The following is a 23,249-nucleotide window of genomic DNA, read 5'->3' as shown; positions in this document are numbered from 1 at the left end:
CCCCAGAACTGCATGCCCAGTACCGGCGGCTGGGCCCATAATATTCTCGGATGGGGAATGACAGCCTGTCATGCGCGGTACAGGCAGATGGACCCAGATATGGACCCGATTATCCCTAGATCCTCGCCAACAATGATTGAGCCTTCGTACCTGGAGCCAGCGGATGGACCCGGAACTGAACCTCATCCCAGCCAACGGTGGGCAGGCTATTGTACCCGGTACCAGCGGATGGCCCAGATGTAGATGGAACCGATACCTAGGTCCTCATCGACGATGGTTGGGCCTTCATATCCGAGACTGGCTGATGGCCCCAGAACTCGACCACATCGCTGCCAATGATGCACAGGTCGTTGTACCCAGTTGCGGTGGATGGGCCCGGATGTGGACCTAACAATCCAAAATGTCCCCAACAATGATGGGTGTGTCGTTGTATCTGTGACCGGCTGACAGGTGCATCCTGTCTTATGATCGGTAGGCTGTGGCACCCGGGCCTGACTGACGGCCCAAAACCATGGGACCAGATATCTTACACATATTGGGCAACGGATGGGCTGTAATACCCTGATACAGGCCATCGGAACCGAAGAAAATCGGTCATAATGGGTCTCGAGACTATATTGGCAAAACATGCGCCGGTAGTCCAAGCGAACCCGATTGGCGGGTGGATCCGGGTCTCGCCGTAAATAGATCTTGCAATTGAGTGTTTGATGGGGAGGTGGGGCGGAGTTTGCACGCCCGCAGCCGTTGGGTCTGGTGCTGGTGATACAAGCTCTGGTTCCGTCGCCCTCGCAGCAATCGGATTGTCGAGGGATTTGCCGGATGGAAGAGCTGGCAGCATAACGGGGTCCATTGCTGATAGGACTGGTTGCAATTCACAGTGTACGGAAGGGGGATCGTTGTATGGGAAAATGTCTGACAGCGGCCGGGTTTTATATGAACCCGTCGGTTGTGGGCATTCCGACAACTGTGGAGAGTCATATGTGTGAACCGAGTGTAAGACTATTGTAGAGAACCACCACGGCTACCATAGGCTAAACCCTTTGGATCTACATCAGGAAAGGCCGATCTACCATTGCTTCCGGGAGATCCTGTACGGCTGTGAGGTACTGTCCACTCTGCGATCATTTTATCACTGCCTCCGCTGAGGATCGATCTACCATTGCTTCTGGAAGATCCCGTACGGCTGTGAGGTACTCTCTGAGATCATTTTATCGCTGCCTCTGCTGAGGATGAGGTCATGTATTCCATTTATGTATGGTAGAATCCTCACTGAGACTTGTGAGAAGGTGTGTGTCATCGGCAATAATTGAATTGGCTAGCTACAATACAACAGATACTAATCTATGTCGCCATTCTCCCAAAGTCATTGTATGATAGCTTTATGATAAAAAAACAGACTGGTATTAAGCAAATTGGTGATGCAACAAATTATAAATGAATCAAATGACCATCAGCGACCCTTCACCAAATATATGGCGGCGCTTTGCAGCTGGCTCCCGAACATCTTGCTCAGGATGAAATAGATAATTCAGCATATCCAAGTCATGCTCCGCCACAATCTTCTGCCCATCCCACGCACCGTCAGGCCGTCGAATATCCTTCCAATTGACATACATAAGATAATGTGTCTTCTGGATTGGTCCGGCCCAATCGAAATCGAGCAGCATGAAGTGTTTGTCATCTCGCACAATGAAATTGGTATCTCGAAGGTCGCCATGCACGTAGCTGTCATTGTGATTGTGTAACTCCTGGATGAGAGAGGTGATGGTCTCCTTCAGCGGCTGACGGTCCAAAACACCTATCTCACTGAGCAGTTGATATGAGCCAGGTCGTTGCGGAAGGCAATCATTATCAATATCAAGGGCATCCATAATCACCAGATTCCAGCCGCCGGGTAAAGAATTGTAGGCAATAAGTTTGGGGGTGTTCCCCTTGCTGGCACAGAATTCGTGAGCCTGAGGGGAATAGTGCCTGACAAACTTGATGCATATCTTGCTCCCAGCCGCATCGCCGACGGTTTCCCCAAAGAAAATAAGTCGATCCCTGAGGATTTGAGTCTCATCATACGAGAATTCCTGAATGAAACCGGTGGAATTGGTATAACTCCGAGGGTAAGGACATTTAAGATATGGATATTCGGGTTTGAGGGACAGGATTGGACGGGAGTATAGATTTGTAAGTTTCTTGACGGCAATTTTGAGAGCCCTGAAAGTACGAGCTGCCATCACTTGCATGTGGAGGTCTGTTAAATGCCAAAACAGAGGAATGATAGGGACCAGGACATCGGACTGGACTTTTTCAGTGAAAACAGAGCCTGAAAAGCCGATGCATGCCCCTAGTTGTGATCAATAAAAAGCTTTAGCAATTAATCTGGTGAAATGAACTAACCGAAGACAATGATATGGATGCATGGAATGAAAGACCGGAGCCTCGCTATCTCAATCTTCGAGTCTTCCATAAACTTGCGGTAGTACAACATCGCCTCCATGAATGGTTCGGCAGCGCCACTTCCAATCTCGTTCTTCCCCTCAATTATCATCAGCACAAACTGTCTGTTGGTAGACAAAATATGTCCGTCTGTCATACATCCTGTCGAGCTGACCATAGAAGCATTGAGTATAATACCGTAGTCACAGAGCACTTGCCGGAATGTATTCATCCGCGTGAGCTCATTGGGATAGAAGGAGGCCATCTTTTCCGAAAGTTGCAAAACAAAGTCATTATCATGGACAGTTGGTTGATGATTTTGACAATCATCCACGAACTCGGCGAAGATAGGCTCGAGAAGAGTAATGGGAACAGGGTCCGCGGCTCTGCGAGGACGATTGCAAAGGTACTCTTGCTGGTCCTGCTTTGTAGAGAATGCGGACGGTTTTGCACCGGCCGACGGAGTACCCGCGCCCTTCTTGAGATAAGCAATTCACCGATCAACAGCTGGAATGTGTCGTGCAACGGCAGGATGTCGTACGACGATATGAATACATCCACACTCTATTCCATCCACAAACACAGCGGACAGCTTGGTTAACGGGTGCAGCTCGATGCCTCCGTCTATGATCGCGTTGTGTAAGTGTATATCGTTCAAATTGATCTTGACCTTCCAAAATATCAGATTATTAACATTCAATCATAGGCATCAGATCACTCACCTTCCATAGCTTAAGATGGTCAGCGGCAACATGGTCAAACTCTGGCTTCTTCGCGACCTTGATAACATTTTTGAGGTCACCAACAGTCTTCGTCCGCTCAACGTCGACTGGGAAAATATGGTGAGAATCATCGCCGAAGACTATGCAGTTAAGTTTCAGGTGGAGCGGTCCGGAAGACACTAAGTCAGACCACAATCAGTGAGGAAAGGGTGGCAATATTGAAGGACAACTCACCGGCAGGCGGGCATTGGATAATAATATGCAGATACTTGTGCGGAGGAGCATTGAAAAAAATCTCGACCATTTCATCCACAGGTGATAGGGATTTCATTGGGTCAAGTGTAAGATTGTTGAGATTGTGCTCAATCGTCTCGTTGATGGGCAGGTCGACCTTCCAAAATATCAGATTATCAACAGCCAATCGTAGGCATCAGATCACTAACCTTCCATATATCAAGACGGTCAGCGTCAACACTCTCAAATTGTCGCTTTTTCTTGTCTTTGATGACCTCTCTGAGCACACCAACGGTCTTCGTCCGCTCAATGTCGACTGGGAAAATATGGCGAGGATCATCGCCCAAGACAATGCAGTTGAGGTTCAGGCGGAGCGGTCCAGACATCTGACGTTGACAACAAGAGTGATAGTGTCTCGAGTGGTGACTGCAGTGAGTGCTCACTGCTGCAGCAACACCCCGTGACCGGGAAATTGATTTTCTGTGAGAATACATTGTGCCTGGGAAATTTTGTCCCTTTCCGGGTATCCGATGGACCATTTATGGGCGAGAAGTGGATTAAGGCCTGTTGTGGTGCATCTGTTGTCGCAATCAGAGGTAGTTTGCATGCACCGCAACAGGCCTTAATCCACTTCTCACCCATAAATGGTGCATAGGATACCCGGAAAGGGGTAAAATGGTCTATGACGAAATTGTCTAGGCACAGTAGGCCTTAATCCACTTCTCACCCATGAATGGTGCATCAGATACCCAGAAAGGGGTAAAACGGTCTATGACGAAATTTCCATAGGCACAGCAGGCCTTAATCCACTTCTCACCCATAAATGGTGCGTCGGATACCCAGACAGCCGTACAGGATCTTCCAGAAGCAATGGTGGATCGGCTATTCGTGATGTAGATCCACTGGGTTTAGCCTATGGTAGCGGTGGTTGTTCTCTACAACAGCCTTACACCCGGTCCACATATCTGACTCTCCACAGTTGTCGGAATGCCCACAACTGAAGGGTTCAAATAAAACCCGGCCGCTGTAAGACATTTTCCCATACAACGATTCCCTACCAACTTGGATCCTCAAGATGCAGCATCTGCGACCGCTGTCCTATCAGCAACGGACCCCATTATGCCATCGGCTCTTCCATCCGGTAAATCCCTCGACAATCTGATTGGTGCGAGGGCGACGGAACCAGAGCTTGTATCACCAGCACCAGACACAATGGCTGCGCGTGCGCAAACTCCGCCCCACCTCCCCATCAAACATAATATCTTTGTGGCGGGTGCCAAGAAGAAACCCGGAAATGCAGCGCCACAGGTCAGCAATTATCGCAGATGGACCCAAGTCGGAAGAGGAAGAAGAAGTTCCAATTGACTGACGAGGACAAAGTTCACACCGGAACTATCTTGGTAAACGTATGTTCGATGATGTTTGCATATGAATCCTGAACTCAATTGTGCTCCCACCGTCCAAGGCAGCGTCAGACAAAGATTTAAATCTGGCGGGTATAGACTCTGCAGCCCATGACAGGAATTTCCGGGAGGAAGAGACAAGGGTGCATTATCGGCTCTCTGAATGATATGGTAAAGTGAATTTCCACTGGGATGAACGTGCCAGCATTGAACTGATTGCTTATCAAGTTTGTATTGGCGGAGCGTGTCAGAATGTATCGCACATCTGGACAGCTGCATTTCCAAGGTAGTGCACCGAAAGTTGACAAGATAGTATGTCGCACCGGATCCTCATGAGCGACTCATCCGAAACTATGGACATGCATTCTGTCAGCTTCTGAAGAGTTTGATAATCATCCCCATCGGGACATCGATGTACATGTTGGTGCTCTGGCCGGTAGAACATCCTGTCGTAGTGAACCGGCAAATGCAATCTGAGGATCATCTACCGAATGTGTCATGAAAGTCAAATAAACATCATATCTAAGTGAAAATTTGACTAAGGAAAACAAAGACAACCCTATAAAATATCATGAAGTATCATTATGTCCATCTGCATATGACGAAGGCCTATTTCTCGGATATGACCGATGGTGCATTTAAGAATCGAGAAGATGCGACGCAAAATGTCACATGAGCCATATTGTCCGTCTGTTTGAAGGCGACATCGACCAAAAATGAACTACAATGTGCGGTACCGAATGAAATCTGCCTGATTGTATTGGGCTAGGTGGTATATCGCAAAGTCCACGAGATTATATTTTGCATACTCTGTACGCGGGGTCCAAGCATAATTATGCACGCTATCGCACATAAACCAAGCCCAGACGATTCTGTCTCCCTCGGCAACTTGAACGCCGTGCCTCACGAGCCGGCCAGAATAGCCAACCATAACACCCGGATCATAAGCGAGCTCGATGCCCAAGTTGGTCAATTGCATTACACCATGGCCATAGCTGCCTATGCAAGTAAGGATATCGAAACCTTCCGGGGGGCATTTCGGATCTTGATGGCTCAGCGACTTCCTGTTACACATGATTGCCGCTCCCGTGTAGATGGATGTCCAATGTTGAAGGAACCTGCACATATCATCCAGTCCTTGCTTGGCCACCCAATGCCCAAGCTCTACATGAGTGGATATAGATGCACGGTATAACTGCGGGTGCATTACACGAAGGGCGGCCGAAGATACGAGACCTGGACGTTGCATATCTCTGATGACCAACAGGCTCCTGTTGCCCTTCAAGGTAGCGGAGACTTCGGGCATAAAGCCATCTTCCGGGTTCACAGGCGGGGGCCCATGACGCTGTTTGATGTTAGACATTTCCTGAGTACAGAAAATTCAAACAGACCTCGTGTCCCTGTTGAAACCAGCAAGGCGATATATTGATGCACCCGGGCTTTAACTGCGGCTCTTGGGAGGCATAAAAATTGGTTGCGTGGGTTCTCCATTTACTCGCCTGTCCCGTGGACGTCTTCCCACTGGTGATGCTCTGTTTCAATAGATTGCCCATCCCGATTGTGGCGGTGTACATATCACGCTACGTCCTCCCCATTAGCATTATGCAGCTTCAGTGCAATCCCGCACTGACCTGCACCGACCAGTTAAGCGCACCCAGAAGGTACCAGAGTATTATCCAATAGCCAGCATCAATCACAACTGACGGGTGTTCCAACACCAGGCGCTCAGCGGGGGGAAACTTCGCCAATAATGCTTCTTCGTGTGAATCATTCAGTCCCAACTCCCGTTTGGCCAACACCTCGTTGTACCGGATGACATCGATATCCAGTTTTACTACAAACATTACAATCTGCTGACACCAAACATGTACGGTTTAGCCTACCGGGGTGTTGATAGGCCTCTGCCAGCACAGAGGCCAACTGTCCGCAAGCAACCATAGTTTCCGGGTCAAGTTCCAGCAGCGCGGGCACCAGCGGTCTGCCTGCGATATGGGCTGCAAACTGCTGCTCAACCCATTCACTTGCTATATCGGCGACATTAAGGGCCCAATCCCGGGGGATGAACGATGTCGGATGACAGGCGAGGTCAAGGGCACCAAGCTGTTTATGGTAGGATTCCCAGTACTCATGCGATATCATTATGGAAAGGGAGATGCGCAGGTCTTGTTCAAGAAAACGTGCATCTTAAATACAATTTGCCATGCGGCAGCCATCTTGGTGATGTAACACAGTGAGCCGAGATGCAACTTTATGAATGTAATTGATCAAACCCACACATGTCTCATATAACCGGATGGGATTATCGTTGGCAGGATATTGACATATGGAAGAGAGACACTACATTAAAATATGCTAATGGAGAAGTTGTTCCTCGACGACTGTACATAATATCAATGCGGAAGTAATTAAAGATAGGGAAAGGGTTCAACAGATGAAGGTCCTCCCTGCCTGCCATTGTCGTAATGCCCTTGCAACATTGCAACTGCTGTGTGGGAGGCTACCATTGCCTCGCGAAGTTCATCTACAGGATCCTCTAGATGATCTAATGCAGCCACAGCCTCCCTTGTGGCATCCAGCTTAGTAACAAGGAGTCGGCTGAGTTCCATACCAAGACGGGAAACTTCGGCCCGGAGAACCTGCAGCTGTTGCAGGAGTGGATCATCGCTGCGGGCGTGCGTAATTGGTGTCGGCACCATGCTGGCCATTTTAGGCTAATGCATGAATGTAGTAAGAAATACTGATGACATCATAATCTGAAAAAAAAAAATCACTCACCCACTGAGCAAAGTGGCCGGTCACCAGCTCCTTCACTGTAGCAACGGACATCCGAAGAGGCATATCGAACGGTGCAAGGTCGAACCTGTGCTTCCACCAAGCATGGCGATAGTCACGGACCACCCGATTGACGTCGACTGGATGGGTTGCCGACTCATGCGGGCATGCCTTGAATGTGGCAAACAATTTCCTGTGATCGTAGTACGGCTCGGTCTGGAAAGATGTGATGAGCAAGATAACCTCATTCAGATATGCCGGCAGTGTCGTGTTGATATTCATGGCTGCGCAGATGTTGACAAAGGGAAATACAAAGCGCTACCAGTGCCTATTAGTAAATCTCTCCAGGGACGATTGCATAAACTCACCTCCGCTTCCCAGACGATGTGTCTCACGAATGTGTGCTGATATGAGCTGGAGTGGTGGTTTTTATATTTCATTAATTCAATATGAATTACGGTAAATCGGGAAGTGGCGTATTCGAATATTTCCGCTGCATCCCAGATAGAAAATTTACTGGCAGCAGACTTATGGAGCATTTGGTAATGATCAGTCATGACTGGTTGCGGTGGGGTGATAGATAAAGTCAGCTCAGACACTGTTTAATTATACGGTCGGAGCTTCAAAAGTATTATTGTGGTGATTTACAATAACAAGCTCAATCCGGTAATGTGGCCACAAGTAATCATAAGCTGTGACCCAATTCTCGATGCCACATATCCCAAACAATGTCATTGGCTAAATTGTGGGGATTGTGGATCACAAATGTGGTAAATGGACCATATTGCGTTGTTTTTCTTTTGAATTTGATGAGTCAATGAACAGTGTCATGTGCTCAGATATATAGAAAATTGACTGGAGGGTGGACTTCGCCTCACAAAGCTTGGCTAGGCATGTGAGGCATGTTCTTGGTGAATGCGTCCGTGTCGAAGTGTGTGACTGGTAAAAGTGCTTCTGCCCACATGATGCCTTTTTGCTTGACCAATTGATCCTATAAACTGCATGCTCCGACAATTGACTCGGAATGCAACTCAGATTATTACGTCAGGATACCGGAACCACGGTAGCGTCACATTTCGCCGCCCACAGGAGTTCTGATCCACCACAGAGGTGGTTGCCATCAGATTGCTGTTCTCCATCCGGAGATGAGTACATCATGAGCCTCCAGGTTTCCCGGATGTGTCCGACACTTCGAAGACCATATATTCTGTGAAGTGACACAATAGTTGCTTGTGACTGGGCCCAAAAAGCCACCATTAAGAGCAATGCAGATAAATTTGAGCTCAGAATTGAGGACGGAAAGCACACATTTAGAATTGTGTGTCTGGTAAGCAAGCAAGGATTTTAATTGGTCCACAGGATGGATTGGGAATGTGAATGCCGGAGCACAAGTTTGTGGCCGGTATAATACCTGGCTGCCACCTACATACAACTACATATTATATCTTCCCTGCTAGCATGATGGGTCATCACGAAGTACTTCCGAGTTCACCCCTCCATGTATGATGCAAGATGATATCGGATAAATATGCACAGGTGCCATACGGCAGGTATCCCGGTCGTTTGCGCCCACAAGAGGGTGTACTCATTATGCAGCTTGCAGCCGCATCAAATGTAGTCCCGATGTGCTTCTCGGTAGAATCAATATATATACAATTTGTGCATGCTCATATACCCACTTTCATTCAAAATAAAGTAGTACTATTAATTTACACATATTGACATGTCGGAGGGATGAGCTGCACATACATGAAGGGAGTCCATCGGATGCATTCTATGTAGCTAGTCAGTATTTGAAGTCATCCGACATTTTCTATCTATCCTAGGATTCCAAAGATTTCCACCGGGCATCAGATTCATTGAGCTGTTGCTCTAACCTGTCCAACCTCTTGAGCAGGTTCATCTCCATTGAATCCACTCTGACCTCCAATGCATCCACCCGCTCAGTGGCGGCGAGGAGATCTAATCTCCTGCCCAGGTCCTGGATGCCCTGTAAGATTTCTCTTGCAGTGGGCTCTGGTTCCAGCAGGTTGGTGGGCGCAAGCTTTATCTCTTCTTCCGGAGAAGCTACATGAGCTAAACTCGTTCCGAGGAGACAGGAAGACATACCTTTATGTTGAACAATGCTCCGTTGCGAGCGAGAAACACGCTTCACGGGTGCTTTAGAGACGGCTCGGGATTTCGAAGCCTGTGGTTGTTTGAGCGGGGAGGAGGATGCTGTTGCTGCCTTCGCTTGCAACCTCTGCCGGACACCAACGCCGTCAATTGCACAGGCGATCTTCATGCTGTCACAATTTTCACAGGCGAGGTGCATGTATCCAAATTTCTTGTCGGGGAGGACAAGGCAGGCAATGTCCAATTTGGCACATTTGTCGCATTGCCGGGGGTGATAGCGAACGGAATGCTTTGAATTTATCAGCTTGTGTTCAACACCATGCAGAAATGACATACCTTCCATGGTGTAGCGATATCTTCATCCAAACCCAATTCCGTCTTGGAAATGGTTTTTGATGTGATCTTCCTTTTCTTGACCGGCTCTTCAGATGGGGAAGGCAACTTGGTCTTGGCAACTGTGACGACGGTGTCCGTGTCTTTGTCTGCAGCCTTTCTCTTCTTTGTACTGGCCACAAAGAGGTTGTATTGTGTCGGCGGAGCGGCGGGAGTGTCAATTGGAATGGGAGGGCCCTCGGCCTTTTCCTTCCCAAGGTCCGATGTTCCTTTCAGTTCCGGTTCCGGCCCAGCAAGGATATCGGACTCCGTGAGGGATGGTTTGGATGGTGAGGCCAACATAGATGGCGGGATGGCGGCGGTTGCCATTGTGGGGACAGTAGGGGGATTGGCGGTTGCCGTTGCAAGGACAGCAGGGGGATTGGCGGTTGCTGTGGTGGCGATGACAAGATCATCGAGTGAGGAAGGTGGAAGATAATCCACAGTCTTATCAAAGTGCGGGTGGCTCTTGATGCGCGGGTCGTCGTCTGTAACGGAGGTCCAGTCGGGGACACTCTCAAAGGCGCCACCCTTTGAGTTCTCTCTCACAACAGCAGCAAAAGAAAGCAGCTTCGGTGAGAATGATGTGGCGTTCCCGCCATACATCTTCAAGTCCTTGGCCTGGGTTCAATGCATGAGTTTCACCCAGACAAATAAGGGCAAGATCAGAAAGACTTACCACACGCCGGGCAATCTCATCAGATAACCATAAGGCCTCGGGATCGCCCTCCTTTACCTTGATGCAATGCTTCATGAGCGATTGCAGGGCGGCCAAGGTAATGTTCAAGGCGTGGTTAGCTTGCTCAGGAGGTACGGTCATGATTCTTTCTTGAAGCAAAGATATGGTAGTGATGAATGTGATGAATGTGGTGGAGGCAAATTGACTTTGTGAAATTCTGACAAGTCTGTATTGACATGGATCAGGTTGTGGATATTTCTTGAAATTTGTGGTTTGTGGATGCGAAAATGTGGACCGAGAGTAACAGTATTGTGTCCATGGGTGGTTCCGCAATTGTCCCATGCATTTGTGCCCAAGAATCCGTCCACAACAGTTGGGATGGACTATTTGCAATGTACCACTGGCAAAGCGATGGGCAGTAATAGCATGTGGGACGGAGGTAACAGCAGTTCATGTACGAGCGGTTGGATTGTTGTACATAAGCCTTTCAACCGAAAAAACATGCGCCCATGCTCTCGTTCATTTCATTTGTGGTTTCTCCGGAGAAAGGTGATACGGAATATCATGGTTTTGTCATATTTCAGCATTTTCATGGTTTTCAAGGTGTCATTTGGGAGACCATCCCCAAGTGCAATGTCTAGACCGACGAAGTGTTCCAGGACTGGCTCAGTACCAAGGGCGGGTGTTCATGTTTGTGGAGTCAATATGCATAATGTCTCAATCAATGTCAAAGCCCTCCAGATGTGAGTTGCAGCCTCAATTGTGAACTCATCTATCCGACTTTGCAATTTTGCCCAGCAGTTACAAATATCCAAGGTTTGATTCTCAGCGGGGCGCGTCCCCATCTTTCTAATACCCATACTAATTGTTATCCTCTCTTAGATGGTAACGCCCGCTGTAATCCATGTAACAGCACCGCGTGATGTATTCCCTCCCAAACAGCCAGCTCTGATGGCCTCTGCGTTAATGCTACGGAAGGTGAATAAGTATAATCCGGTGGATTGTGTAGGTAGCAGAGACTTTACCTTCCATAACTGTGCCTCGATCATCTCTTTGGCAGGTTGATGGGCGAATCAATATATAAGCTAGCTCTTCTGTCATGTACTTTCCTTTGCTTGACCAACTCTGAATCATTGGGCTCTTTCAGGTTGTCAAAGATGGTGATGCGTAGACATCTCCCTTGTAGAGGGACGGATACCGATAAGATATTTGGAGGCGCCCGCAATGTCTTGGTGATATCTCCGTCGATCACCGCTGCCTCCATGATAGAGCTTGATGCCTACTGAACATGCATATGCCGGATGCCGATTCCTGGTCAGAGGTTGAAGTCCAGGCCCATGGTTACACGAAGCCAGAAATGCTTATACATCTGACTTCTGGCGCTTGCATCCAGTCTGTAGATCTGGTCCTCATCAATATTGTTTGTAGGGTAATATATCTGAGTGCTACTAGCCCATTCTTTACATGAATTGATGATACACTTCCACACTATTCCTGAAATTCAGTGTTGTCTTAGTGCTCTTGCCGATGACCCTCCTGAATATTTGTGATCATGGCATCCGGCGGTTCCATTACGCGGCGCTGGATGCCCAGCAAACGGTGCATTTGAACTACATCTTCAGATGGTTGTGTCACCCTGTATCGCCCTTCTGCATATGAACTGAACAGCTTCCGTTTGACCATACATGCAGGTGTTGGAAGTGGGTCACACCGGAAAGTGTGATTTAGCATTACCATATCACCAATATCGCCATTACATGTCGTAAATAAATGTTATTGGTAAGTGTTGTGCAAGTTAGCGAGACTCATAGAGATCATCCGCGATATCGTTCACCAGACCGCACGGTGGATTGACTGCCCGGCTTCCTCGAATGCATTGAGTTGGAATGCACTACTCAAAGATAATGAACGCGCTGTATCATGAGCGAACACAACCAACATATTTATCCAGATACATTCATATCTGGGTGATAACGTCGGGCCAATCACAAATGGTTGGATCAGCTGGACTTCGGGGATGGTTATTGGGGCGGGAGCTATTACATGATTAGCGAGACAAACAGAGTGTGAGGAACATACTTGCGCCCTCAAGATAATGTGATGTCGATAATAATCAGTCCATACAACATAGTCTTCCGATCGTTGTCATCATCAACACTGTCCCAAACTTTATAAAAAAGGTTTCTGGCATCCGCGCCCTTGGATACACCGCCAGCATCCATCAAGTCACTCTGTGCACAAGTGCAAGGATCTTCCAATGCGGTGATGGGCACCGATTCGTCATCTGTCCGATCCTTCCATCCGCAGCCATAAGTACATCCTGGATCCTTGTCACTGGGCACAGCATTGGTATTTGTCGATTTGTCCGATCTGCAATCGTAACGGTCTTCATGTGAGGTGCTCAAGGTGACCCTGATACCAGCAGAACCTTTTTCACTGCGATTCTCCCATTCGCAGTCTTTGGATATTGTTGGTCTATGGCATTCATCGTTGTGGCTAAGCTATAGGCATATATATTATCACTGTATCCGGAATCCCACGGATCGTCTTCACCTCCCAGAATTTGGTCATTTTACATGGGCTCCTACTATGTACAGTCGTATGTCTTTCTTTTCTCTTGCAGATGGGCCTGAAGCCAAATTTTCAGCATCCATGGAATCATCCTACCCGCAGTCACAAGGATCCGATGGCCCGGCGACATCATTTATGTCTCTAGAGCTAGTTCGCTCTATCCGAGTTATTTGTGAGGCTCTGACCTCCATCTGGCTGTAAATCTTGATGTTCACAGTTAAATGGTCCCACGAAGCCGATGCCGCCCTCCTCTAAGATATCAATGTCAGAAACGATCCAGAATGTGCATATCCCGCGACTGATGAAGCAGCCGTTGCTGCGAAGTCATGTCCATGAACATGTGAAGGGCGAAGATATTTTTATGAATTGATTAAAATATATGGAGGGTAGGCCGAAATCATACAAACCGCCAGCATGTGTGACTTTGTCAAATTTTTTGTCAAAGCATGGGTCACATCCTGCCATACCAGGTGCATTCAGCAACATTTGTCGAGTCAGGGATCACGGACTTATGTCTCTGATTGCCAAATGACTGTATGCTTGCTCATGACTCCGCCGCACATCCGCCTATTTATATCCTGCATGGGAGTTCCTAGCATACCTGGATTGGAAAAGTCTCAGGCAGACTTACATTTGAATCTTGGCATTACTTACTGCTTGGGTGGAATCTCAATGTTTGTCCAACTGTTGGAGTCGGAAAAACTGCCATAGCGAGTATGGCAATTAGGACACCTGTAAGCATTTTTCACCGAGTCACCGGAATCCGAACACGTGGGTGCAGTAAAACAAACATGTTTGCCTACCATGAATATTTCGTTTGAAATAAGAAATTTGGGGAACACTTACCACGCGCAAAGGTATGCTTCGATAATTGGACAACCCAGCCGTGGCAACCGAATGCGTGGGACAACGATCGCCGAAGAAGCCGTATTACGTTATAGTTTTTATTGATTGACCGTGATGAGCCAGACTGCCAAGTTGCCACAACGGCCATGCGTTCTCGGAAAGACCCATTACCGACATATCGGTATAAATCCCGAGACTTGATAAAAATCATTGAACCCATCTTTTTTCATCGTCAGTTGCTCACTACACTTCGTATGTCTTGATAATGACACCTTCGGAAATTGCAAACGAAGCCCTCAACTCCACTCTTGAGGCTGTGCAACCGCTCATGAAGCACTGTATGAAAGTGAAGGAAAGTGACCCAACCGCATTGATATTCTCCGATGAGATTGCCAGACGGGTGGTAAGCCTCACTGCCAACGATTGTAAAATGTATTTTTTTTGGATAACTAACTCAATGTGGCGCAGGCAAAAGATTTGAAGCTTTATGGGGGCGCCGCCACATCGTTCTCCCCTCAGCTGCTGTCTTGTGCAGCCGTAATACGGCAGCATTCAAAAGCTGGGGCATTTGTATCATTGCCTGACTGGAACTCTGTGGTGGACAACGACCCACGCATTAAGACACACCCACGGTTCCACAAGACTGTAGGCTATCGTCCTCCACCCCCCGCATATCCGGATGCAGAACCGGAACCCAGCATGTCGTCATCCACTGTCCCGGCAGAGCCAAATTCAATGAGAGGGACCCTTGTAATTGCATCAAAGGCCCCAGACCTCATTCAGTCGCTCTATGTTGTCCCGGAGGTGCAACCAAGCATATCTGAGTTGCTACCTCCTGCTGCACTGGTTGCGGAACCTCTCATATCAGGTGTACGAGGTACTGCAACCCACATGCTCAATCCAGAACCAACACCCCCGTGTTCCATCTCAATCGCTCCCGTGACAGTCGGACGAAATGTTAATGGAAATATAAGAACGGTACGGCAGGGCAATACACCGACCTGCCAGCCGCAGAAAAGGAAACTGGAAACAGACGGCAGCGAACCCGAACCAAGTTCGGTACCCCGGAAGCTGGTTGAGAAATGAAAGAGAAAGTTTGCGTCGGATGAAGAGGGGAATGGTGCCACTGGCACCATTCATGTGAAGGTGATATTCAGAGCATTACTTTGTTTGTTGCTAATGTAAGTTCATGCAGCAGAGGGCGTTGTCTGTGACAGCCCGCAAAGCTCGCACACAGACGTCTCCATCCGAAATTGTGGACGAGAGAGGTTTTTGGGATGCAGAATCCAGGGTGAGTCATATATGTGGCTGGAGTTACCATCTCACTTTGGTTTATCCAGCCGGTCGGATGGGGTCTAGATGCCACAGTTGCTACGGCAGTAGAGGTAGGCAAGCAATTGCATTTGATTGCATATCGCCTCACATATTCCAGCATTCCGTTCGCTATCATCCTCAGAAATGCGACAAATGCATTAAAATGGATGTGCAATGCATTGTATTGCCGGACAAGAAGTTTGGGTGTATGAGACTCGCCTGCGCAAACTGCGATGAGATGAAGATTACCTGCGCCATCGACGGGGTTGGTATCCGGCAGAGGCTGCAAGCAAAGGCGCACAAAGCTGTGATGAAAACCGGTGTCGATCCAGAAGTCAAACGTTCCAGGACGCATGCACCCAAGTCGCGCACTGCTGTCAAAATACCTGTCTTATCAGCTCCTCCGAAAACAGCTAAACTGTCCAGACGTTCATCCTCCCTTGCCCCGAAGAAAGTTGTGTTTGAGAACCCACCGATTAGTAAGCTCAATCATCATATGGTGCAGAGATGCTCATGGAGTATTTTGATAACATACTTAGAGGTCGGGCAAGAACCTGAGGACATGATGCCGGATGATGCGAACATGAGGGCATCACGTAATATGCAGTCATTCAGATCTCTACAACTCCCACCGGTCGACATGCCAGCACCGCTCATATCTTCCATGACACCCACCCCCTTAGAGCCTGAACCCACCGCAAGAGACATATTGCAAAGCATACACGACCTCGGTAGGAGATTCGATCTCCTGGCAAATGACGAGCGGGTGGATGCTTTGCATGTGAGGGTAGATTCAGTGAAGTGGAGGATTAGTTTGAAGCTAACGGCGCTGGAGGAACGGTTCTCCATATCTAATGCGCATCAGGAGTAAGTATCACGGTCGATAGGTAATCAGTCGATGTCCTTACGGGTGCGCAGAAACTATCATTATGCGCATGGCCCTCACGCACACCATACCGCATATGCACCCCAGTACCTCCCGGAACCAACCATTGCATCGTGGCCGAAACACAATCACGCCGGCGATGAACCCCCGGGTATCTCCACCATAGGCAGAGAGTACACCCATGCATGGGATCTGCAAGACAAAGCCCAGACTTCGACATCTGGTTGGCGGCAGACCAACTCCCTGGATCCTCCTTATATATGCGAGGCTTCGATTGCATCTTCTCCATTGTCCAGCACGTCGCCCGTCAAATCAGAGGAGTAGATTGAGTTCATGGTGCTCCCTTGATTGTGATTTCGCTATGGCATGAATGTTACCTTACTTTCCTTACAATTTTGGTAAATGAGGCAGGTTGAATTTTGTATGGTACCAAATGTAGAAATGCGATCTCCGTGATCGGACGAAAACTTCAATCTGTGAATGTGCTTGGAATATGTGACTTTGACTATTTAGCGGACAAGGCTCGAAGACAACGGCGCAATAGAAGACAGAGTTCGAACGAAAGCGACAGGAGCAAAGTCTCCAATTCAGGGGTTCACACAACTCTGCCCTAACATTATGACTAGGTACTGTACTCAAGGTCTACTGGGACAGCCGATATCGGACAGTAAGGTAATCAGGAGGGGCTGGAAGTATCAGGGTAACATATGGTTCAGCCAACGAGAAACAGATAACTATGAAACCGGTAAGTAAATGCATTCATAGAGTCAGGCAGAAACAATACTGGCGAGGAAAAGAGAACCGGGAGCTGTAATAGAACGTTTGCGTTACAGAATATGCAACAGGCTTGTATAGGAAAATGGACTATCACCGAAGTGTCCATCTCCACAGCAAAGGGTGTGCTGCCGGAAGGTTTTGACGTAAATCATGGCGCCTGCGTCTGTTACAAACTAGGATAGTTCTAACAACGACAACTCGACAGAGCTTTTGGTCGTTGAGATTCTCAGTCTCTCAGACAAGAGAGAGTTCGGTGGACTTAGTTAAAGGAGTGCTTTAACTAAGAATCAAGTTTCTAGACGACTTAAGATTGGAGATCTTAAGCGAAGGATATTCCAGGTAAAACCTAGTAAGATTCAAGTAAAGAATATAGGCGTAATACATGTGCTTAAATAGATCCATATGTGCGCACAGACCGAGTCATCGTGAGATAGTAAGTACAAGTTCAAGAAAGGAAGGCATATCGAAGAAGTGTAAAAAGTATAAGGCAATCGGTAATAAGCGGTTGTAACATTACCCCCTTACTAAGCGTGAAGTCACCGACTTTACTCATAATCCTGATATTCGCAAGTGGTTAGAGTCGTCCTGGTTTGCCCAATAGATAGGGTCATCGGAATACTCAAGCTGATCATCCTCCTCCAGTAAGGTACTCCGCCTGTCGGAGAGCTTCTTCTTCCTGGCACTGGCTGACGTACGCGTCGTCTAGACTTTTCTCCCAATGAGAGAGTTCTTGGTAGAATCCTTCGTCCTTCCAAGTGAGCGTAGTGGGGGAGCTTCCAGTGAATTTGTGGCAATATAAAGATAGGTGTCCGGGGAGAGTTCCCTGCATATTCTGCAATAATAATCGGGACAGTTGGTTTGGCGATGGCCAAGGGTTTTACAGTATCTGCAGACACGGTTTTCGTCTGGGTTCGAGGACGAAGGGCGTATGACGGGGGATGCACTGGACGGTGGCTGAATGCTTCATCATCACTCGAGGCTCTCTTCTTTCCCTTGCCTCGGTATCCATGCTTAGGAGACCTTTTCCTCCTTCGAGACGATTCTTTAATCTGGGCTACGTCTTCTCTAGCGAGTACGTAGACGGAGGACAATGGCATGGGGATTCGTTCTGCTTCCGCGATTAGCTCAGCGTACTCTGCAGGGGCGGTAGGTCCAAGGGCTTGTACTGGGACAAGGCAATCTACGAAGGTTGATGGGGTGAACGTAGATGGGATAGTCATTGGTGGATGGATGTGTAGCGCTTTGAGTGCTTCAGCAAGCGCGATGGTTTCGTCGGGAGGGAACTTGATTGTTCCATGGTTATCTCTTCGTGCGTAGAAGAGAAGGCGGTATAAAGGTTTTCCGGGTGCTCTACAGTTTCTTCTGGAGCAACGACCGTATCAGACGTGGTTGCGGAAGTCGTGGAGGCTAGTTGTAAGGCAAGTTGGGTCTCTTCTTGCAGGTTAATGATCATGGCGTTGGTAATCTCCGTGAGGCTGTTAACAGCAGCCAATAGCTCGTCAGACACACGAGGAGGAGGAACGGGAATTCCACCGTCATAGGAAGGTGGTGGAGTCGCAGTCGTTCGTTCAACTGGTGGTGAAGGTGGTGGGCGAGCGACTCCGGTGACTCGTTCAGCAATGATATGAATAACTTCCTGGATATCTGCCCTAACCTCCGGAGGGATAAGACGCAGAGCGTAAGCACGAATGCGTTTCTGTAAATGCATGATGCCATGTTGAACACGTGGTTCTTCCACATGTCGTACTGAGTCTCTCAATGAGTTCGGCGGATCTGATGACGTTGACGAGGAGATTGATGGAGAAGGTGTTTCGGTTGATAAGGATCTTGTTGATTTCAATGGCATGTTGGGGCAAAGGATTGCAGCTTCGATGAGGGTGAGGTCTTCGATTTCTGAGATGAAGGATTCAAATCTTCCCTCATTGGAGGATAGGTCGGTGGGGGCGAATGTGGATTCATAGGGAAGAGTGTAAGAGACTGGGAAGGACATAATGTTTTATGTTGATGGGAGATATTACAGCGAGTGTTTTCTTTTATAGATCGAAAGGGTTTCTCCGGCATTTTCCAGGTTTTCTTCCGGGATCCACTTCGTTGCTAGCGGAGGAATATCCTTTCCATGATACAAGATAACGGCGACGTTTGCTGGTACCTTTGTGAGCCAGTATAGCTTCGATTTCGTATTCTTCTTCTTCTTCTAGAATGTCAGGTGGTGGTTCCAAGAAGTTCGGACCGTGAACGTCATTTTCGCTATAGGAAGATAATAGGGAAGCATGGAACGTGGGATGTATTTTCCATTGCGGAGGCAGTTGGAGTGTGAATGTGATAGGTGATAGTACGGCGGAAATGGGAAAGGGGCCATATCTTTTCGGGGCGAGTTTCCTGGGATGGGAGTTTTAGACGGAGATTGGTTGCAGATAACCACACCTTATCGCCTACTTTCCATGGTTGGTACTTCTGGCCGAAGGATCTTTCCGCCATCCGTTGCATAGCGATGTTGTGACAGGCTATTGCTTCTTCTCTGATCTTTTGAAGAAGTCGGACTCGTTCCTCCACGGCTGGTACTGTTGAATCTGCCAAGACATGGGGAATTCCTTTAGGCTCATATCCCATCATGATGTAGAAGGGTGAAGCATTTCGGGCGTCATGCTTTCTATGATTGTGAACAAATTCTGCCATGGGAGATGTTCTACCCAATTAGTTGGGTCGTTGCTGCAGTAGATCGTAGGTATGTTTCTAATTCTTGATTGAGTCGTTCAGTCTGTCCATCAGTCTGCGGGTGATAGGCGGTGGAAGGGGCGATAGAATAATCAAGGAGTCGAGCCAATTCTACGGAGAATTTTGAGAGAAATTGGGGTCCTCGGTCGGAGATTACTTTGTCAGTGTAATCCGAAGCGTTTGAATACGTGTTTCAGGAATAGTTTTGCTACTCCTTCAGAGGTAATGTTTTTGTGGCAAGGAGTAATTATCACCCCCTTACTAAGCCCATGGTCTACCACGACCATGACAGAATCAAAACCAGAGGAAATGGGAAGATCCGTGATAAGATCGACGGAGATCTGTGAGAAGGGGCGAGTGGCAAGGGAGGAGATTGGGACGAGGGGTGGCGTAACAGGATGGGTATCGGCCTTCATTTGCTGGCAGGTGGCGCATCCTTCAACGTACTTTCGGATGAAGGCTCCCATGCCTGGCCACCATGCTTCGCGTTTGACCAATTCCTCAGTTTTAAAACGTCCGGGATGACCTGCGGTTGGGTGGTCATGGTATCGAGCCAACATAGGCTTTGCGATGATCGGGAGCAATATACGCTCGGTTTTTGTAAGGACAATATCCCTGAATCTACTTTCCAATCGCTTAGAGCGGATTTCATGGGGGGAAGACAGACACCATTGAGGGCGTCTACAGCAGTGGCGAATAGCGGGTCGCTAAGCGCATCTGAGCTGGCAAGGGTAGCGCGAAGGTCGTCATCAATGAGTCGGACAAACATGGAATCGGGAAGTAGGATGGAGTTATCGTTATCGGAGGATCCGGTATCATGATCTGATCGCCGAGAGAGGGCGTCAGGTGCAGCTAATTTAGAACCAGGGACGTGGTGTAGTTCCAGATCAAAGTTAGTGAGAAGCATCTGCCATCGTGCCTGTCGACGAGACAGGTGTTCAGCTTTCTTAAATAGAGCAAGTTCATGTGGTCCAGTGAAGACTATAATTGGGGAGGGGTGTCCTTCAAGATAATGTCGCCATTCGGTTAGCGCACGAATTATGGCAAGGAGTTCTCGGTCAAAAATAGGATAGTTTCGTTCGGCTGGATTGAATGATTGCGATAGATAGGCAGCAGGGATGGTAAACACCATTTTCGTCAGTCTGTAATAGAACCCCTCCTGTTGCTACTAAGGAAGCGTCTGTGGCAATAGCGAATTGTTTTAAGGGATCTGGGTTGCGGAGGCACGGGATGCGTGGTAAAACAGGTTTTCAACTGGTCGAACGTTTCCTGATGTTGAGCGTTCCAGGAGAAAATGGTATCCTTTTTGTTAGGTCGATAAGGGGACGGGCGATGTCCGAATAGTGAGCGACAAATGATCGGTAGAAGTTGCAAAATCCTAAAAATGATCGGACTTCTCTAACGGAAGTAGGGACGGGCCATTCCTTGATGCCGTTGGTTTTTGCTTTGTCCATTTCTACGGATCCTGGTTTAATGATCATGCCAAGAAATTCGACTTCTTGAGAGTCGAACGTGCACTTTTCTGGTTTAGGAATAGCTTCTCCGCTCTGATCTTTGCTAAGATTCGCCTCTGTTCGTTCGTGATGTTCTTCAAGTGTTTTTGAAAAGATAAGGATGTCGTCCATGTATATTACCAACCATCCTTCATTGATTTCTTGACGGAATTCATTATCCATAACTGCTTGAAAGGTGGCGGGTGAGTTGCACAGCCCGAAGAACATTACATTTGGTTCAAACAATCCGTACTCCGTGGTAAATGCGGCTTTCCAACGATCATCCGGATGGATACGGATATTGTTATATCCTGATCTAATATCCATTTTCGTGAAGAAGTTTGCCCCATGTAGTCGTTTCGATGAGAGTTGCCGGGAAGTGGAAGGGGATAAGAGTTCTTTATTGTTTGATCATTAATGCCTCGATAATCTTGACAGGGGCGAAGCTCTCCGCTTTTCTTTCCTACAAAAAAGAATCCACTGGCTTGCGGGGATTTTGACGGGGTGATGAAACCTTTTTCCACGTTTTCGTCAATAAGTTTCTTCACCGCAAGCCTTTCTTTTGGTGAGAGAGGGTACACTTTAGACGTTCTTGGAAGAAATCCAGGTTTTGTTTCTATGCGATGGTCTATTCCTGGTCGTTCCGGGGGAAGTTGTTTCAGTCCATCTTTGGCAAATACATCCGCGTAATCATGGAGATAAGCGAGCACGAGTTCTTCAAACGGTTTCTTCTGTTTTTCTTTTTCTTCCGTTGCAAATTCTTGCGCCTTGTTACTGAATTTAAGAGGGGTGATGATCGGGACTTGTTCCGAAAAGGATGTTCCATCCTTTGTGAGAGGAGTATCGAGCGAGATTTCTTGTATAATTCGAACGAATTCTCCATCTGTACCGTATTCAACCAAGAATTCTCCGTCATCTAGTTCATAGGTGGAGACGTCTTGCACTGGTGGAGCGCACCAAACATCTTCCAGAGTGTCAAAAAGATCATCATCCTCCGTTGGTAGTAACAGTGGTACTTCTTCGGGGATTTCTTCGATGGAGGTGGAGAACTTGGATGGTTGTTTCTTTAGTTTGGAGTTTGTCCATTTTCTTCGTTCTGGAGGGGTGCTAAGTTTTCGGATTCTTTCCGAAATTTCGATAGATTTTGGGGTACAAGGAAGTGAGAGGGTTCGTTCTGCCCAGTTGATAGAAGGATTCATCTTTTGGAGCCACGGGATTCCCAAGAGAATCTGATCTCGTTTTCCTAAATTGGTAATGTTGAATTTTCCTATCATGGTTCTTTCATCAATTTTGACGATGAGGGTGCAGTACCGATCTACGGGTCCACTGCTGAAATAGCTTCCATCTGCGGTTCGGATATTGAATGGTTTTTTCAGTTTTTGGGTTCTTATCCCGAGCTTTTTCACAAAGCTTTCGGAGATATAGGTTCCAGAAGCGCCGGAATCGATTACCGCGTTTGTTTCGACATTTTCCTGTTTCCGAGATATGAGAGTAATGGGAATGCAAAATTCTTTTTTATCATTGACAGCTCGTATCAAATGTACAGGTTCTATCGGAGATTCCATTGTCGATATGTTTCTCCGTTTCAAAAATCCTCTTGAATGCGCCTAGTTTCTTCTTCCTCTTCTTCTACTTTGCGGACAAAGGGGGGTCCCTTTTTCTTCTGCGGGCATTCCCGAGCACGGTGTCCGATCTGGTGGCACGTGAAGCATTTTCCAACACGCATGTGTTCTTGGCGACTTTCATCCGTGAGTCGATCAATTACCATAGCATCGCGGTCTCTTGTGGGTACAAATCTTTGATCCCCAAATCTTTTCTTCTTCTGTTGGACAGGGAAGCGGGACCTAATGGACTGTAATTGCGTGTGGCAATTATCGATGTCGACTACTGCGGCGATGTAGTCGTCAAAGTTCTTTGGGACGT

General features: G+C 47.7%; 8 protein-coding genes across 8 annotated transcripts; 2 read left to right on the top strand and 6 right to left on the bottom strand.

Annotated features, from left to right (window-relative positions):
• Positions 1-206: 206 nt before the first annotated feature.
• Positions 207-850, bottom strand: F5147DRAFT_652173 (uncharacterized protein; the record flags this gene model as incomplete). Its single annotated transcript, XM_041433603.1, has 2 exons — positions 207-561; positions 651-850. 2 exons carry the CDS (start codon positions 848-850, stop codon positions 207-209), a joined length of 555 nt encoding a protein of 184 aa, XP_041293871.1.
• A 589-nt stretch (positions 851-1,439) lies between these two features.
• F5147DRAFT_575267 (uncharacterized protein) lies at positions 1,440-2,830 on the bottom strand (the record flags this gene model as incomplete). Its single annotated transcript, XM_041431263.1, has 2 exons — positions 1,440-2,335; positions 2,389-2,830. Coding segments are annotated over 2 exons (1,338 nt in total), but the record flags the coding sequence as incomplete, so codon positions are not given.
• Positions 2,831-4,502: 1,672 nt separating this feature from the next.
• F5147DRAFT_652171 (uncharacterized protein) lies at positions 4,503-5,288 on the top strand (the record flags this gene model as incomplete). The annotated part of the gene is made up of 5 exons (XM_041433602.1): positions 4,503-4,605; positions 4,692-4,789; positions 4,849-4,929; positions 5,015-5,098; positions 5,160-5,288. The coding sequence occupies 5 exons, from the start codon at positions 4,503-4,505 to the stop codon at positions 5,286-5,288; spliced, it is 495 nt and encodes a 164-aa protein (XP_041293869.1).
• A 219-nt stretch (positions 5,289-5,507) lies between these two features.
• F5147DRAFT_652170 (uncharacterized protein) lies at positions 5,508-6,925 on the bottom strand (the record flags this gene model as incomplete). Its single annotated transcript, XM_041433601.1, has 4 exons — positions 5,508-6,131; positions 6,178-6,366; positions 6,418-6,620; positions 6,670-6,925. 4 exons carry the CDS (start codon positions 6,923-6,925, stop codon positions 5,508-5,510), a joined length of 1,272 nt encoding a protein of 423 aa, XP_041293868.1.
• A 266-nt stretch (positions 6,926-7,191) lies between these two features.
• Positions 7,192-8,115, bottom strand: F5147DRAFT_772844 (uncharacterized protein; the record flags this gene model as incomplete). The annotated part of the gene is made up of 3 exons (XM_041441389.1): positions 7,192-7,497; positions 7,562-7,876; positions 7,927-8,115. The coding sequence occupies 3 exons, from the start codon at positions 8,113-8,115 to the stop codon at positions 7,192-7,194; spliced, it is 810 nt and encodes a 269-aa protein (XP_041293867.1).
• A 1,265-nt stretch (positions 8,116-9,380) lies between these two features.
• Positions 9,381-10,865, bottom strand: F5147DRAFT_652168 (uncharacterized protein; the record flags this gene model as incomplete). The annotated part of the gene is made up of 4 exons (XM_041433600.1): positions 9,381-9,625; positions 9,668-9,962; positions 10,010-10,666; positions 10,725-10,865. 4 exons carry the CDS (start codon positions 10,863-10,865, stop codon positions 9,381-9,383), a joined length of 1,338 nt encoding a protein of 445 aa, XP_041293866.1.
• Positions 10,866-12,811: 1,946 nt separating this feature from the next.
• On the bottom strand, positions 12,812-13,295 carry F5147DRAFT_652167 (uncharacterized protein; the record flags this gene model as incomplete). Its single annotated transcript, XM_041433599.1, has 2 exons — positions 12,812-13,225; positions 13,248-13,295. The coding sequence occupies 2 exons, from the start codon at positions 13,293-13,295 to the stop codon at positions 12,812-12,814; spliced, it is 462 nt and encodes a 153-aa protein (XP_041293865.1).
• Positions 13,296-14,406: 1,111 nt separating this feature from the next.
• Positions 14,407-16,665, top strand: F5147DRAFT_772842 (uncharacterized protein; the record flags this gene model as incomplete). The annotated part of the gene is made up of 8 exons (XM_041441388.1): positions 14,407-14,544; positions 14,610-15,200; positions 15,231-15,287; positions 15,340-15,432; positions 15,482-15,526; positions 15,574-15,934; positions 15,995-16,322; positions 16,374-16,665. The coding sequence occupies 8 exons, from the start codon at positions 14,407-14,409 to the stop codon at positions 16,663-16,665; spliced, it is 1,905 nt and encodes a 634-aa protein (XP_041293864.1).
• Between the last annotated feature and the right edge of the window lie 6,584 nt (positions 16,666-23,249).

This window comes from Suillus discolor, assembly GCF_016758755.1.
Source record: "Suillus discolor strain FC423 chromosome Unknown F5147scaffold_22, whole genome shotgun sequence".
NCBI lineage: Eukaryota > Fungi > Basidiomycota > Agaricomycetes > Boletales > Suillaceae > Suillus > Suillus discolor.
The sequence above is the reverse complement of the archived record's forward strand: the minus strand, read 5'-3'. Positions and strand labels throughout refer to the sequence as shown.